Source organism: Microcebus murinus, chromosome 13 (assembly GCF_040939455.1).
Source record: "Microcebus murinus isolate Inina chromosome 13, M.murinus_Inina_mat1.0, whole genome shotgun sequence".
Taxonomy (NCBI): Eukaryota; Metazoa; Chordata; class Mammalia; order Primates; family Cheirogaleidae; genus Microcebus; species Microcebus murinus.
This window is the reverse complement of record NC_134116.1, coordinates 4,804,976-4,823,162: the sequence shown is the minus strand read 5'-3', so window position 1 is coordinate 4,823,162 and position 18,187 is coordinate 4,804,976. Positions and strand designations below refer to the sequence as shown.

The 18,187-nt window shown below is 40.9% G+C and overlaps 1 protein-coding gene across 6 annotated transcripts in view; it reads left to right on the top strand.

Annotated features, from left to right (window-relative positions):
- LOC105864197 (KRAB domain-containing protein 5-like) overlaps positions 1 to 18,187 on the top strand; it is a 70,099-nt gene that overhangs the window by 26,896 nt on the left and 25,016 nt on the right. For 4 of the 6 annotated variants that reach the window (XM_076009274.1, XM_076009273.1, XM_012751885.2 and 1 more), the window contains exon 2: positions 3,249 to 3,296. The exons of the other annotated variants lie outside the window; for them this stretch is intronic. In XM_076009274.1, the coding sequence (XP_075865389.1) occupies positions 3,249 to 3,296 (48 nt within the window). The remainder of the gene's footprint in view (positions 1 to 3,248; positions 3,297 to 18,187) is intronic. 6 annotated transcript variants of the gene reach the window in all.

The following is an 18,187-nucleotide window of genomic DNA, read 5'->3' as shown; positions in this document are numbered from 1 at the left end:
CGGGGCAACTAACGCAGAGAGCACGACAGCCGCCACAGCCCCTGCTGTTTTATTTTAGTCTCATAGGTACCATGTGATCCACAAATCTGTAATTTTTTAGAAATGCAGATTCTCAGGCAAAACCTAGACCCAAATTTGGATTTTTAATATTTCCAGATGATTCCTATGCACATTAATGATTGTTAAGTGTGGTAGATTGGTTCTTAGTATCATTACAAACAGAAAAAACCTTAAATACTGACATTTGTATCCCTGACTCAGACATAGTAAGTTACTGGATCTTGTCTGAAGCCTGGGTATGGAGATTGTTAAACACTTTCTGGTAAATTCTAATATGCTTAAGTATCATAGGAGGGCAAGTACAGAGTTGACGCTACAGTTAGCTGCTGCTTCCCTTCTCTAACTTGGGAGGAAACAGACCTAGAAGAAGAAAACATGGAGAGATCTCCCCAGGCAGGGATTGTGTGAGGAGGAGCAGTGAGCAGCCCCTTATTTAGCTTTTGTTTCTGTAGAGCTCCATCTCTCCAGACTTTTTCTCTAAAGGATGTTGTTAATTAGCTGGATTTCATCATTCCACAATGTATATGTATATAAAAGTATCCTTTTGCACCGTATAAATATATACAATGATTACTTGTCAATTTAAAATAAAAATTATATTCAGCAAAACACATACTTTCATTGGTTAAAAAAAAGTAAAAAGAAGAATTAAAAAATTATTTAAAAAATTCTTCACAGATATAGAAAAAATAATTTTACGCTTCGTATGGAACCAAAGAAACCCTGAATATCAAAAGCAATTCTAGGCAACAAAAACAAAATGGGAGGCATTAATATGCCAGATATCAAACTATACTACAAAGCTGTAGTAATTAAATCAATATGGTATTGGCACAAAAATAGGAATATTGACCAGTGGAACAGATGTGAGAATCCTGATATAAAACCATGTTCATATAGCCATCTAATCTTTGACAAAGCAGACAAAAACATACGCTGGGGAACAGAATCTCTTTTCAATAAATGGTGCTGGGAAAACTGGATAGCCACCTGTAGAAGGCTAAAACAGGACACACACCTTTCACCTCTCACAAAAATCAACTCACGCTGGATAACAGACTTAAACCTAAGATATGAAACTATTAGAACTCTAGAGGAAAAAGTTGGAAACACTCTCCTATACATCGGCCTGAGCAAAGAGTTTATGAAGAAGTCCCCAAAGGCAATCACAGCAGCAACAAAAATAAATAAATGGGACATGATCAAACTACAAAGCTTCTGCACAGCCAAAGAAATAGTCATGAAAGTAAACAGACAACCTACAGAATGGGAGAAAATATTTGCATCCTATGCATCCGATAAGGGGCTGATAACTAGAATATACTTAGAACTCACGAAAATCAGCAAGAAAAAATCAAATAGCCCTATTAAAAAGTGGGCAAAGGACCTGAACAGAAACTTTTCTAAAGAAGACAGAAGAATGGCCAACAAACATGCAAAAATGCTCAACATCTCTAATCATCAGGGAAATGCAAATCAAAACCATAATGAGATATCACTTAACTCCAGTGAGAATGGCCTTTATCAATAAGTCTCCAAACAATAAATGCTGGCGTGGATGCGGAGAGAGAGGAACACTCCTACACTGCTGGTGGGACTGCAAACCAGTTCAACCTCTGTGGAAATCAATATGGAGATACCTTAAAGTGATACAGGTGAATCTACCGTTTGATCTAACAATCCCATTGCTGGGCATCTACCCAAAAGATCCAATGACACTACAAAAAAGACACCTACACTCGAATGTTTATAGCAGCACAACTCATAATTGCAAGGCTGTGGAAACAGCCCAAATGCCCATCAATCCAAGAATGGATTAATAAAATGTGGTATTTGTATACCATGGAGTACTATTTAGCTCTAAGAAACAACGGTGATATAGCACATCTTATATTTTCCTGGTTAGAGCTGGAACCCATACTATTAAGTGAAGCTTCCCAAGAATGGAAAAAGAAGCACCACATATACTCACTAGCAAATTGGTATTAACTGAGCAGCACCTAAGTGGTCACATAAGTACTACAGTAATAGGGTACTGGGCAGGGGGGAAGGGGAGCGGGTATATACATATATAATGAGTGAGATGTGCACCGTCTGGGGGATGGTCATGCTGGAGACTCAGACTTGTGGGGGAAGGGGGGAAATGGGCATTTATTGAAACCTTAAAATCTGTACCCCCATAATATGCCGAAATAAAAAAAGGAAAAAAAATTATAAAAAAATAAATAAGAATTATAAAACAAAAGTGAAATGAGAATTCTTAAGGTATTTCTTTTTTTTTTTTTTTTTGAGACAGAGTCTCACTTTGTTGCCTAGGCTAGAGTGAGTGCCATGGCGTCAGCCTAGCTCACAGCAACCTCAATCTCCTGGGCTCAAGCCATCCTACTGCCTCAGCCTCCCGAGTAGCTAGGACTACAGGCATGCGCCACCATGCCCGGCTAATTTTTTCTCTATATATTAGTTGGCCAATTAATTTCATTCTATTTATAGTAGAGACGGGGTCTCGCTCTTGCTCAGGCTGGTTTCGAACTCCTGACCTTGAGCAATCTGCCTGCCTCGGCCTCCCAGAGAGCTAGGATTACAGGCGTGACCCACCGCCCCCGGCCTTAAGGTATTTCTGATTGAATTCTCATGAGCCATAAAATATTATGGGATACGGAAAGACAAATAAGTATACTCAATGGGAAATACCCAAAAGTTCTTAAATAAAATAGAGTTGTTTTAAATCATTATTGCCCTTGAGAGCACATCATAAAAGGGTTTCCTTAAAACCCTATTAACAGCCCAAGGATTCCTACCAAGAAGCTTTGGATAACAGCAGGACACAACCCTTAAACTGCAAGGTCTAGGTGAATCCTCCCAGCTCTCTGATCCTCAGACTTGCTCAACAAGCTGGAAACTCCTTAGGGCAGTTGGTACCATGCTCCTGTGGACTCAATACTTTTGCGGAATGATTCTTACAAATGCAGACAGACTTCAGATTCCACCCCCCAAAAAAGTTACATTAAGTTGGCTTGGCTGGGATCCGGAAATGTAAATTTAATACATGTCCCAGATACCTCTGAAGCTGCTGATCTTGAGGGACGCTTTCTGAGAAAAACCCATACAGGAGTTCCAAGCCCAGGAACCCACTCGTTGTGAATGATGTGCCTGTTTGCAAAAACGAAATTTTCTTTACTTTTCCTTAGGCATCCAGCTGGATCATCATGGCACAACTGGAAAATAATCATTCCAAGGTGATATTCTTACTCATCTTCTGTATTTAAAAAACAAATTATTTGTAGGTGAGAATAAGTATTATAACCACATACACATTTGGTGTTTTCCACAGTATGACCAAGTATGGTATTTATGTAAGAACATTAGTGTGTTTATTTACAACATGGTGACAATAACAGTCATGCTGGGAGCACTTGGTACATGCTAGCCCTTTGCACTTGGATGTCGAATGTGACTTGACATGGTTAGCAAAAATTATAGAGATTACTCTTTAAGTGTATCAATGATTTGAAATATAAAAAAATCCAAATAAATAAGTTTATATCAAAAGAAACTCCAGTTTTTTATTCTACTGCCCCGCTTTATAAAATCTGGGGTATTTAAAAAATTAAATCCTGAGTAGAATAAAGGAATCAAGAAAAAAGAAGCGAGTACAAAGGGTTAGTGCTAAAATAAGTAGGTTTTTAAAAATAATTTATCTCATTCCATCCTCCTAACAGCCTCATCATCCCAGTGTAGACATAAGAATGCTAAGGGTTAGTAAAGGAAGGTCCTCAAGTAATGGCCATCCCTGAACTTTGGTGTCCCAGGGCCTCCCATAAAACTACCCTCTGCTTCCCACACTCTGTGTTTTTAAGCCCAGGAGAGCATGGCTTTCACTGAACCTGAATATGAACAACTCCTGAATGGTGCTCTGGAGTTCAGCTACAAGTTAAAAGTAATCATCACAACTCTGACTACTAAAAAGTCAACATACATCGTTCAATCCCCTTTTCAAGGCTATTCTGATCTTCCTTCTATGAGCTTTTGGGTGACATGCCCCACTGACCAGTGTGTCTTTCTCTCAGGCAGTCCTGCTTAGATGTATTTAATACTTTTTAGAATTTGGGTCTGTTTTTCCCAAAATATGCTTGGTTTTTTTTTTTTTTTTTTTTTTTTTTTGAGACAGAGTCTCACTTTGTTGCCCAGGCTAGAGTGAGTGCCGTGGCGTCAGCCTAGCTCACAGCAACCTCAGACTCCTGGGCTCGAGTGATCCTGCTGCCTCAGCCTCCCGGGTAGCTGGGACTACAGGCATGTGCCACCATGCCCGGCTAATTTTTTATATATATATATCAGTTGGCCAATTAATTTCTTTCTATTTATAGTAGAGATGGGGTCTCGCTCTTGCTCAGGCTGGTTTTGAACTCCTGACCTTGAGCAATCCGCCCGCCTCGGCCTCCCAAGAGCTAGGATTACAGGCGTGAGCCACAGCGCCCGGCCTCCAAAATATGCTTGGTTTTGATACTCAATCAAAAATAATATCCTGCCATCCTCTTAGGCTCAGCTCTTGTGACTTCTCCTGATTCTTGCATCTTCCTTGAGCCCTGTTAATGAAGTTTTCAGTGCTCGGCAGGTATATCCTAAGAGAGAGAGTGAGGCATATTGGTGAGCAGCCTCCCGTAATGTAGAAGGGACCCTAACACCATAAACAAGGTGTGTGAAGGTGATGCGTCTTATTCTAGCTGAATTGGATATTGATAGGAGCAAGGGGTCCAGGAGGGAAATATTCAGCCCATAATACTCAAGATGGCTCAAGTGAGATGGTGGCTACCACCCACTTACCAACATCTGTAGTGTCCTCCTATCTGAAGTGATTTTATTTAGTTCTGAGGTCTGCCCTGATGACTAATCAAGAAGTTCAATTTGCCATTCTCTCCTCTTTGCATCCAGTGATAGAGAGCCTGAAGGGGTTTACCTCTCAAACGTTGAGAGGAGTTGGAATAGAGAGAGGTGAGCCTAAGACTCTTTTTTTTTTTTGAGACAGTCTCACTTTGTTGCCCAGGCTAGAGTGAGTGCCATGGTGTCAGCCTAGCTCACAGCAACCTCAAACTCCTGGGCTCAAGCAATCCTACTGCCTCAGCCTCCCAAGTAGCTGGGAATACAGGCATGCGCCACCATGCCTGGCTAATTTTTTCTATATATATTAGTTGGCCAATTAATTTCTTTCTATTTATAGTAGAGACAGGGTCTTGCTCTTGCTCAGGCTGGTTTCGAAATCCTGACCTTGAGCAATCTGCCTGCCTCGGGCTCCCAGAGTGCTAGGGTTACAGGCGTGAGCCACCACGCCCGGTCCTAAGACTCTTCAGTAACCTCTTTGTGGCAGAATGACAGGATGTGGTATGAATAGGTGATACAACATCTACCAGAAGTTCTGGGTGAATCAGAGCTGATGGAAGTGGTATCTGTTCTACTTCCTTTACTGGAAGATGTCGGAGAAGCTACTTGTGTTTCCTAGAAGCACTGGAAGCAATGTGAGTCTGTTTCCTGGGCACAAAGAGAGGCTGGGGTGTGACCTGGCTGTGCACGGTGACCATTAGCGTGAGAATCCTGCCTCATCCACCCCTGTTATCTCCTCCTGACTTTCATGTCTCCACCCTTCTCTAGCCCATAAGCTTCGACAGCAGGTGGAATCAGAACTCAGGTTAATGATATTAGATACTGTTTCCCCTCATCTCTGTGGATATTTTCTCCTAGATCAATTCTCAAGTCTTTCAAGTATTTTATACTTTTCATACTGTTATAATTGAGATTTTTTAAAAATAATTTTCATTATTTATAACTAGTGTATAGAAAAGATAATTGATTTTTGTATATTGATCTTGCATTCTGTAAACTTAATGAACTCGTTAGTTTTAGGGTTTTTGTAGATTCTATTATATCAGATTTAATGTATGTATATTTATTAAATATATATTTAAATTGAGAAGTAAAAATTTTATATATTATGTGCAACATGATGTTTTGAAATATGTATACATTATGAAATGGCTAAATTGAGCTAATTAACAAACTCATTACCTCACTTATTTTTTTGTGTGTGTGATGAGAACACTTACAATCTACTCTCTGATTTCCAAGAATACAATAGTTACTAACTATAGTTCCCATGTTGTACCATAGATATCTTGAATATATTCCTATCAAACTAAAATTTTATAGAATTTGATGTATATTCCCTCTATTCTACTCTGATTCTGTGAGTTTAACTTCTTTTTAGATTTTAAATATGAGTGAGATAATGTGGGGATTTTTGTTTTTGTTTTTTGGGGGGGTTTTTTGTAGCTGGCTTATTTCACTTAACATAATGTCCTCTCCGCCCATCCATGTTGTAACAAAGGCCAGAATTTCCTTCCCTTTCATGGGTGAAAAATATTCTATTCTGTGTCACATTTTCTTTATTCAACAATCCATTAAAAGCACTTCTGTTGTTTTCATGCCTTGGCTATTGTGAATAATGCTGCGGTACACATGGACTGCAGATACCTTTTCAAGATACTGATTTTATTCCCTTTTGACATATGCCCAGAAATGAGATTGTCAGATCACATGATAGTTTAAGTCTTTAATATTTTTATTTTTTGATTTTTTCTTTTATAATATTTTGAGGAAAATTAAATTACAATTTTTAAGACTATACTATTTTCCAAAATAGCTTTATGAATTCACATTCCCAACAACAGTATTCAAGCCTTCCCTGTTCTCCACATCCTTGCCAATATTTGTTATCTTTTGAATTTTTAGTAATGGCCATCCTAGGAGATACAAGTTGATTGGATTTGCATTTTTTTTTTTTTTTTTTTTTGAGACAGAGTCTCGCTTTGTTGCCCAGGCTAGATTGAGTGCCGTGGCGTCAGCCTAGCTCACAGCAACCTCAAACTCCTGGGCTCGAGCGATCCTTCTGTCTCAGCCTCCCGAGTAGCTGGGACTACAGGCATGCGCCACCATGCCCGGCTAATTTTTTATATATATATCAGTTGGCCAATTAGTTTCTTTCTATTTATAGTAGAGACGAGATCTCGCTCTTGCTCAGGCTGGTTTTGAACTCCTGACGTTGAGCAATCCGCCCGCCTCGGCCTCCCAGAGAGGTAGGATTACAGGCGTGAGCCACCGCGCCCGGCCTGGATTTGCATTTTGCTCAATAGTGGTGTTGAGCACCATTTCATATATCTTTTCACCATTTTTATGTCTTCATTGAGGCTACTGAAGTCCCATATTGTCAACATGGAATTTGTTCACACTTAACACTTATTATTTGCTTTAAGAAGTTATTGATTTTTTTTTGCATATTTATTATCCTCTATCCAGCACTTAGAGTAAGCCATTACACATTTGCACACAGTTACTGAGTGATTATTCAACTCTACGAAACTATTGATATCCTCATGACTGATTAAGAAACCTTAGGCAAAGACAGGGGAAATTACTCATTTAACTCCCATCCTAGTAGGCTGAATCAAGATTTAAACCCAGGTTGTTTGGCTGTTAAGAAATGATTCTTGGAGGGGGGCAGAGCAAGATGGCGGACGAGAAACACCGCCAGAGATATTTCTGTAAAAAACACAGTTTTTAGAAGAAAGAAACAAGCATACATTGGACGAGGGTCGAAAGGAGGGGTACCAGACACTACTGGAGACTTCACAGGGCGGGGGGGGGGGGGGGAGATTGTGGAGGAGAACTGGAAAAAGAGACCTCCCAAGAAGCTTGGAGACCAGCAGTAAGGGTAGGGGGCACGGTTAACTTTCCCCTACCTTGCATCTCGGACTGCTGGTAGGCTCCCCAACAGGTAGAGAGACCTGGGGACACCAGACCAGAGACAGCCACCACCAGTGAGCAGAAAGCCTGTAGCAGACACGGCACCAGGCTCCCAACTCTCTCGGGGCACCTCCGTGTGCACAGACCTGAGCCGCACGGCAGGTGCCATATTGCTACACTTTGCCCTCCCCCTTCCTTATCCACAGCTGCCGAGAGAGACAATATAGCCACCAGCCAGAGGCATCTCTAGGGAACGGGACCTTCCCTTTTGGGGCCCTACAGGTGACTGAGGGATTCTCAGACTGAGCTCCATACGTGCCAGCCCTCCAAGGTGCTGCTGGTCCAGTGATCCCAGGAGAATGGAGCAAACCCTGAGGCTGAGAGATAACGACCCAGCTTGGGCTCCCATTCATGAATTAGGACTGGCACTCCTCTCCCTGGTGGGTTCAAGGATTGAATTCCAGGGCCCAGAGGTCAGACATGCAGACCAGATCCTGTGTACCCAGGGTGCCCCTTCTTGGCGGGGCACAGAAGGGATATATGTGAACGAGCCTACTAAGATATGTATGCCTTAAAGGGCAGATTGGCATGCTTCAGGGCAACCTTCTTCTGAAGGGGGGCTGTGTGCCCAGCCCAGGCAGTGACCCGGCTCAGGGAACGTCCAGGCCTGCATCACAGCCAGGGGAGGCCTGGTGGTGTGATGTCTGGCCTGCTGACAGAGAACCAGGAGAAGCCATGGTGTTGGGAAGGATGGAAAGGAGTGAGGTCTGCTCCAGACTGCCGGTCTAAGACAGGCCCACCCCCACATGCAGACTTTATGACTGAGCGGGGCCATTCCAGCCCCTCCCTGACAGCTTCTCTCCGAAGCAGAGAACAGAATTTTGACCCCTGCTAACAGCATTGGTAGTGCCTGAGGGCAGGCTTACCCAACGCAGCTCCGCCCAGACTCACTCCCAGACCAGCCGTCACTGAGGTAGACAATAAGGACACACCCGGAAGTCCCAGGGCCCCACCACCTGAGGCACTAGAGTGCCTCTCCAGAGGAACAAGAGCTGGTTACAGGACCCCAAAACAAGAGTGTAGCCTTGTCCTCCCAGCAGGCGCCACCTACCAACAGGGAGGACATTCTGCATACCCTTTTACGGCATCTACTGACTCATCATACAGGGTGTGGCTGAATCTCACCACAAACACCACCTACTAGCTCAGAGACTGAACAGGGTGTCTCATTATCCAAACGAAAAGCTATAGGTAAGAAGCAACAACTGATCCAGATGGGAAGAAATCAGCGAAGGAACTTGGGAATATGAAAATTCAAATGGAAAGCACACCCCCAAAGAGGAATACCAGGCTCTCAGAAATGGACATCAACCAAAATCAGACCACTAAAATGACAGAAGTATTTTGAGCATGGATCGTAAGAAAATTCAACGACTTCCAAGAAAAACTGGATAACCAACACAAAGAAAATGCAAAAAGATTCCAAGACCTGGAACAAAAATTCACTACAGAAATTGAAGCCATGAAGAAAAATCTAACCAAACTCCTGGAAATGAAGAATAAATTCAGGAAACTACAAAACACAGCGGAAAGCCTGAAGAACAGGGTAGATCAAACAGAAGAAATAATCTCAGAGATTGAAGATGACACCTTCAAATTAAATAAATCAGTCACAGAGATAGAGCAGAGAAACGAGAAAAGAGCAAAGCCTGCAAGGGATGTGGGATTATGTCCAGAAACCTAATGTGAGGACGGTAGGTTTACCCGAAGGCAAAGAAGAAAACACTCAAGGGTTGGAGAAGCTATTCAATGATATAATAGAAGAAAATTTCTGAGGCCTTGCTAAAAATCTCAATATATAAGTTCAAGAAGCTCAAAGGTCCCCTGGGAGATTCAATGCAAACAGGAAGACGTCATGACATGCAGTCATCAGGCTGACCAAAATATCAACTAAAGAGGCCCTTCTATGAGCTGTAGGATGAAAGAAGCAAGTAACATACAAAGAAAAGCCAATCCAAATAACACCAGACTTCTCTACTGAACCTTTACAAGCATGGAGAGACTAGGGTTCCAGTCTCACTCTTCTGAAACAGAATAATGCCCAGCCTAGAATCTTATTCCCTGCCAAACTAAGTATTGTATACGAAGGAAAAACCAAGACATTCTCAGATAAGCAAAGTCTGAGGGAATTCACCAAGACAAGACCACCCTTCAAGAAGTACTCAAAACAGTGTTACTCACGGATCAGCACAGTAAACACTCATGAATGTAAATCTACTCAAAAGCTAAAGATCAAAGCCCAGAAACCACCATGACTCAAGAGAGAAAACTAAGCAACACTGTTCAACCCAATATAATGAATAGAAATCTGCCCCACCTATCAGTTATCTCAATAAATGTGAATGGTTTGAACTCCCCAGTCAAAAGACATAGGTTGGCCGAATGGATAAAAAAATACAAGCCAAATATCTGCTACCTTCAGGAAACAAATGTAACCTGAAAGTATCCACTTAGACTAAACGTAAGAGGTGGAGAACATATTTCTAGCAAACGGAAGCAAAAAGAAAGGTGGCGTGTCTGTGCTGATTATAGATAACTTAATTTTTAAATGAACAAAAGTAATAAAAGACAAAGAAAATCACTATATAATGGTGAAGGGTACAGTTCAACAAGAAGACATAACAATTCTAAATATAAGTGCACCCAACCTTGGTGCACCCAGATTCATAAAGCAAACTCTACTTGATCTAAACAAATGGATAAACAACAACACTGTAATAGTTGGATACTTTAACACCCCACTGACAGAACAGGACAGATCCTCCAAACAGAAAATCAACAAGGAAATAATGGACTTAGACAGAACTCTAAAACGAATGGGCTTGACTGACATTTACAGGACATTCTACCCCAAAACTATTGAATATACGTTTTTCTCATCAGTTCATGGGTCATTCTCTAAGATTGACCATATCCTAGCACACAAAGTATGTCTAAAACAATTTTAAAAAATAGAAATTTTACCCTGTATCTTTTCAGATCACAATAGAATAAAAGTAGATATCAACCTTAAACTGAACTCTCATTTCTACATAAAGTCATGGCAACTTACTGAATGGTCACTTCATAAATGAAGAAATCAAGATGGAAATCAAAAGAATCTTTGAATTAAATGACAAAGGTGACACGAGTTACAAAAACCTGTGGGACACAGCTAAAGCAGTCCTGAGAGGAAAGTTTATTTCCATAAATGCCTATATCCAAAAGTTGAAAAGATCACAAATAGTCAACCTAATGAATCGTCTCAAAGAGCTGGAATAAGAAGAACAGTCCGACCCCAAACCTAGCAGAAGAAATGAAATCATTAAGATCAAACTAAACAAAATTAACCACAGGGAAACCATACGGAAGATTAACAAAATAAAAAGTTGGTTCTTTGAAAAAATAAACAAAATTGACACACCTTTAGCTAGATTAAGGAAAAGCAGAATAGAAAAATCTCTAATAAGCTCTACCAGGAACAATAAAGGAGAAATTACAGTGGATGCCCTGGACATACAGGATATAATTCATGAATACTACAAAAACCTCTATGCACACAAAGTGGAAAATGTGGAGGAAACGGACAATTTCCTGGAAACACATAGCCTCCCTAAGCTCAACCAGGAAGAAATAGAATTCCTGAACTGACCAATATCAACTACTGAAATTGAAACAGCAATAAAAAACCTTCCTAAAAAGAAAAGTCCTGGACAGATGGTTTCACACTCAAATTTTACCACACCTACAAAGAGTAACTGGTGCGTATCCTGCAGAAGTTATTTCACAACATTCAGAAGGATGGAGCCTCCCCAACACATTTTATGAAGCGAACATAACCCTGATACCAAACCAGGAAAGGATGCAACAAAAAAAGAAAACTACAGACCGATATCCCTTATGAATATAGATGCAAAAATTCTCAATAAAATCCTAGCCAATCGAATCCAGGTGCCTGTCAAGAAAATAATGCATGACAACCTAGTGGGCTTCATCCCTGGGATGCAGGGATGGTTCAACATACGCAAATCTATAAATGTAATTCACCATATAAACAGAAGCAAAAACAAAGACCATATGATCCTCTCAATAGAGGCAGGAACATTTGACAAAATTCAACACCCTTTTATAATAAGAATGCCCAACAAAATAGGCATAGATGGGACTTACCTAAAAATGATACAAGCCATATATGACAAACCCACAGCCAATATCATACTGAATGGGGAAAAATTGAAAGCATTCCCACTTAGAACTGGAACAACACAAGGTTGCCCACTATCTCCACTTGTATTGAACATAGTCCTGGAAGTCTTTGCTACAGCAATCAGACAAGAGAGCCGAATTAAGGGCATAAAATGGGAGCATAAGGGATCAAACTCTCACTCTTTGCTTATGACATAATAGTATAAATAGAAAACCCGAAGGATTCAATCAAGAGACTCCTTGAATTGATAAATGAATTTGGTAAAGTGTCAGGATACAAAATCAATACACAGAAATCAGAGGAATTCATATAAGCCAATAACAATAAAAAGGGAGAACCAAATCAAAGACTCAATTCCCTTCAATATAGCAACAAAGAAAATAAAGTACCTAGGAATATATTTAACTAAGGAGGTAAGAGACCTCTACAGGGAGAACTATGAAACACTAAAGAAGGAAATAGCAGAGGACATAAACACATGGAAGAATATATCATTCTCATGGGTCGGCAGAATCAACATTGTTAAAATGTCTATGCTACCCAAAGTGACCTAAAGTGTCAGTGCAATCCCTATCAAAATACCATCATCATTTTTCACAGATATAGAAAAAATAATTTTATGTTTCGTATGGAACCAGAGAGGACCCCGTATAGCAAAAACAATCCTAGGCAATAAAAACAAAATAGGAGGTATCAGTTTACCAGACTTCAAACTATACTACAAGGCTATAGTCATTAAAACAGCTTTGGACTGGCACAAGCACAGGGATATTGACCAGTGAGACAGAACCGAGAACCCAGATATAAATCCTCATATAGCCAGAAAAGATACATGGTATAATTTCTATTTTTTTTAATTGTTTGAGACGTGCTTTTCGTCCTAGGATATGGTCAATCTTAGAGAATGACCCATCAGCTGCTGAGAAGAATGTATATTTAGTGGTTTTGGGGTAGAATGTCCTATAAATGTCAGTCAGGCCCATTTGTTCTAGAGTTTTGTTTAAGTCCGGTATTTCTTTGTTGATTTTGTGTTTGGAGGATGTGTCCTGTGCTGTCAGTGCATTGTTAATGTCTGTGACTATTATGGTGTAATTGTTTATCCATTTGTTTAGATCAAGTAGAGTTTGCTTTATGAATCTGGGTGCACCAAGGTTGGGTGAATTTAAATTTATAATTGTTTTGTCTTCTTGTTAAACTGTACCCTTCACCATTATATAGTGATCTTCTTTGTCTTTTATTACTTTTGTTCATTTAAAAACAAAGTTATCTGTAATCAGCACAGCCACGCCACCTTTCTTTTGGCTTCTGTTTGTTTGAAATATTGTTCTCCACCCCTTTACCTTTAGTCTATATGCGTCCTTGCAGGTTAGATGTGTTTCCTGAAGGCAGCAGATACTTGGCTTGTGTTTTTTTTTTATCCATTTCGCCAGCCTATGTCTCTTGTATGGGAAGTTCAAGCCATTCACATTTATTGAGATAACTGATAGGTGGGGCAGATTTCTGTTCATTATGTTGGGTTGCACTTTGTTGCTTTGTTTTCTCTCTGGAGCCATTGAGGTATCTGGGCTTTGATATTTAGCTTTCAGTAGATTTACAGTCGTGTTTATTGTGCTGATCCGTGAGTAACACTGTTTTGAGTACTTCTTGAAGGGCTGGTCTTGTCTTGGTGAATTCCCTCAGTCTTTGCTTATCTGAAAATGTCTTGGTTTTTCCTTCATATACAATACTTAGTTTTGCAGGGATAAGATTCTAGGCTGGGCATTATTTTGTTTCAGAAGAGTGAGAATGAGGCCCCAGGCTCTCCTTGCTTGTAAAGTCTCAGTAGAGAAGTCTGGTGTTATTCGAATTGTCTTTCCTTTGTGTGTTACTTGCTTCTTTTGTCTTACAGCTCTTAGAAGGGCCTCTTCAGTTGATATTTTGGTCAGTCTGATGACTGATGTCGTGATGTTTTCCTGTTTGCATTTATTCTCCCAGGGGTCCTCTGAGCTTCTTGAACTTGTGTAGGGAGATTTTTAGCAAGGCCTTAGAAATTTTCCTCTATTATATTTTCAAATTATTTCTCCAACTGTTGAGTGTTTTCTTCTTCCCCTTGGCAACCCTATGACTCTCACATTTGGTTTCTTTACATAATCCTACATCTCTTGTAGGCTTTGCTCTTTTCTCTTGTTTCTCTGCTCTATCTCTGTGACTGATTTATTTAATTGGAAGGTGTCATCTTCAATCTCTGAGATTCTTTCTTCTGTTTGATCTACCCTGTTATTCAGGCTTTTCACTGTGTTTTGTAGTTCCCTGAATTTATTCTTCATTTCCAGGAGTTCAGTTAAACTGTTCTTTATTGTATCAATTTCTTTAGTGAATTTTGTTCCAGATCCTGGAGTCTTTCTGTGTTTTCTTTGTGTTGGTTGTCCAGTTGTTCTTTAAAGTCATTGAAATTTCTTATGATCCACATTGGAAATTCATCTTCTGTCATTTTGGTTGCCTGATTTTTGTTGGTGTCTGTTTCTAAGGGGCTGTTGCTCCTCTTTCGGGGTATGGTTTCCGTTAGGTTTCTAAATATTTCCAGAGTTCCTTCGCTGATTTATTCCCATGTCGATCAGTTGTTGCTTCTTTCCTGTAGGTTTTCATTTGGGTATTCACACGCCTTGTTTAGTTTCTGAGTCGGTAGGTGGTGTCTGTGTGTGAGATTCGACCACTCCTTGTATAATGAGTCACTAGGTGCTGTGAAAAGGGTGTGCAGGATGTCCTTTTGTCAGTAGGTGGCGCTTCCTTGGCGGATCAGGCTATGCTGTTGTTTTTGTGAGCTGTGACCAGCTGTTGTTCCTGTAGAGAAGCACTCTAGTGCCTCAGGTGGTCGGTGGGGCCCTGGGACTTCCAGGTGTGTCCTTTTCTCCCTCTCAGTGATGGCTGGTCTGGGTGGAGCTGGTTTGGGTAAGCCTGCCCTCAGGCACCACCAATGCTGTTAGCAGGGGTCAAAGTTCTGTTCTCTGCTTCAGAGAAAAGTTGTCAGGGAGGGGCTGGAATGGCCCCCGCTCAGTCAGAAAGTCTGTGTGTGGGGCTGGGGCCGTCTGAGACCCGCAGTCTGGAGCGGGCCTCGGTCATTTCCACCCTCCCCATTCCACAGATACTCCTGGGCCTCTGCCAGCAGGCCAGATATCACACCACTGGGCCTCCCCTGGCTGTGATGCCTGGGGGAAGGTTCCCTGCGTAGGAACGCCACCTGGGCTGGGCACACGGCCTCCGTTTGGGAGGAGGGTTGCCCTCTAGGACGCTGATCTGTCCCTGAAGGCACAGTCACCTCAGTAGGCTGGTCCCGTATATCCCTTCTGTGCCCCGGGCAATGCGAGACCTGGGTGTACAGGATCTGATCTGTAGGTCTGACCTCTGGGCCCCAGAGTTCAAAGTATATCCCCACCAGGGAGAGGAGTCCCAGTCCCAATTCACCCACGGGGAGCCCAAGCTGGGTCAGTGTCTCTCAGCCTCAGGGTCTGCTCCATTTTCCTGGAGTCACTGTGCCAGCAGCTCCTGGGAGGGCTGGCAGGTACTGAGCTCACCGTCTAAGTTTCCCTTAGCTGTAGGGCCCCATAAAGGAAGATCCCGTTCCCTGGAGGTGCCTCCGGCTGGTCATTATTATGTTGTCTTTCTAGGCAGCCACAGGTAGGGTCGGGGGAGGGGAGAAGGAGGCAATATGGTGCCTGCTGCAGGGCTCGGGTCTGTGCACAGGGAGGTGCCCCGGGGGAGTTGGAAGCCTGGTGCCCCATCCGCTACAGGCTCACCTCTCACTGTTGGTGCTGTCTCTGGGCTGGTGTCCGCAGGTCTTTCTAACCGCTGGGGAGCCACCAGCAGTCCGAGATGTAAGGGAGGGGAGAGTTAATCATTCTACCTACCCTTGCTGCTGGTCTCCAGGCTGCTCCAGATGTCTCTACTTCCAGTTCTCCTCTTCAGCCTCCTCCCATGGAGTCTCCCGTAGTCTCAGGTACCCCTCCTTCCGGCCCTCGTCTGATGTATGCTCGTCTGCTTGCTTCTTTCTTCTGATTTCTCCTAGAATCTGTCTTTTCTGCATAGACACTCTGTCTGGCGGTGTTTCTAGTCCTCCATGTTGATTAATTGTGTCCCTTTTTGAGTTTTGATTAACTTAATTTTACCATTACTATACCATTAAAATTATGCAGAAAAAGTTTTTTTATGGTTTCTACACTCATTCTGTTGCACACATGCTGCTGTCTGATTCTGTGTCACCTAATTTACTCACTGATTCTACTGCTTTTGGAACTTGAGTTGATTCAGGTTTATTTTATGTTACTATTGACAGTGTCATTCTTCATTTTGTTCTCAAATGCTATGTTTTTATAAATTTATCAACCTAAAGAATTAAACTGAGACACAAAATATAATTTTAAAGAATTTACTTGAGCTAAGTTGAGGACAGCTGACTGGAAGACTTGAACCCAAGTAACCTTGAATATAAGCTCTCTTTTTTTTTTTTTCAAGTATGTTCTTAAAGGTAAAAAGCAGAGAAGGATTGGGCCAATAAAAAGTTACTTGTCAGGAGTTCTCATTGGTTTACTCAAACATTGATTAGTAATTGGCTATACATTGTTGAACTATATGATATAAATTATGGTGTCCAGGATGTGAAATTATAAATTTATAGCAAGTTGTGGTGTCAGTAAGTCTAGAGTCCACATAGCAAGCAGCTTGAAGAGATGATTACTTAGCTCAAGGGTCAAGGGGTAGAGTAGGATATGAATGCTGACTCATTCCCATGACTCTCTGGGCCTAATAATTTACAGGAGGCTTATATTCCTTATATGAAAAAGTTCACTTTTTTCTAATTTTCCCCTTTTGATGAAATATCTTTTTGAAAGATATTTCAATACATAGCATTAATAATTTTAATAGTAGAAATATAATGCACATAAAGATTATAAAAAGAGAATCTGTATTCCAGAATAAGAACAACACCTATTCCATTAGAGAGCCATCTAAAAACACCATGAAGAAAATTAAATCCAGGTTCTGTTTTAGAGACTTGTTGTAACCAGGTGGCTTCTTTTCAAATTCTTCCTAGATTAGTTTCAACATCATTGGAAGTATTTGTGTATGTACAAGCAATATTCCTACCACACATACACCTGCTTGCTCAGCTAATATATAATCTAAAGCTATGTGACTACTAGTACAAACTCAGCCAGTGCATCAATTGCTTTTTGTTGAACTGTGATGGAGGGAGCAATTTCATTAGTAGTTTTTCCTAAGGTTGATTTCTAATCATGGGTTTATGTGAAGTGTTACCCACAAAGGCAAAAGCATTCTCCCAATGAAATTCATGGAACTGTTTTTTTTTATGGCCAGGCAAATAATTAGCATTTTTCCTCAGATAGAATACCCATCTAAAATAGATTGGTGCTCCTGCCTAGAGAAAAGTTTGAGGAAGCTAGTCCAGTGTTGGCTTCTTTCCGGTTATCTATAGATAGAGTGGTGGCCAAATATCCTAAGAAACATTGTCCTTCAATTTAGCAGCATAGGGACTGGCCAGTAATACCTGACATGATTTCTTCCAATGTGGTTGGAGGGACTGTTTTATTTAATGTCATTTCCAATAAAAGTTCTAGGTTGGCAGTCATGACTGTTGACATCTGCATCTTCTGGGAGCTCACTGTTAAAAATCCTTAATTAATTTAGATTTTTAAAAATGAGAAGCTTTCTAAGGCTTTTGCAATAATGTAGACTATTGTTTTAAAAAGAACTGGGTTGTAGGCTACTTCATCCAGGTCCATGGACCTTCTCCTTATTATTTTAAAGAGGGGAAGCTGATGTTTTCCAAATATGGTAGAAGGTAAGTTAAACAATATCAAGCGAAGGGGCTTATGCCTGGGAAGGTGGGAAGTTTCTGTAAACTTTGCCAATTGATTTTATTTATTATTACATTTGTGCATTCTACCACTTCAGTATGCACAATGGAAATGCTTAAAAAAAAAAAAGGCCATATATTACAAATATATTTAATTATTTCACCAGTGAAAGGGGTTTCTTGATTTTTGTGAAGCTCAGAAAAATCTTCCCAAGGTGGAATACAAGACTTAAAATGGT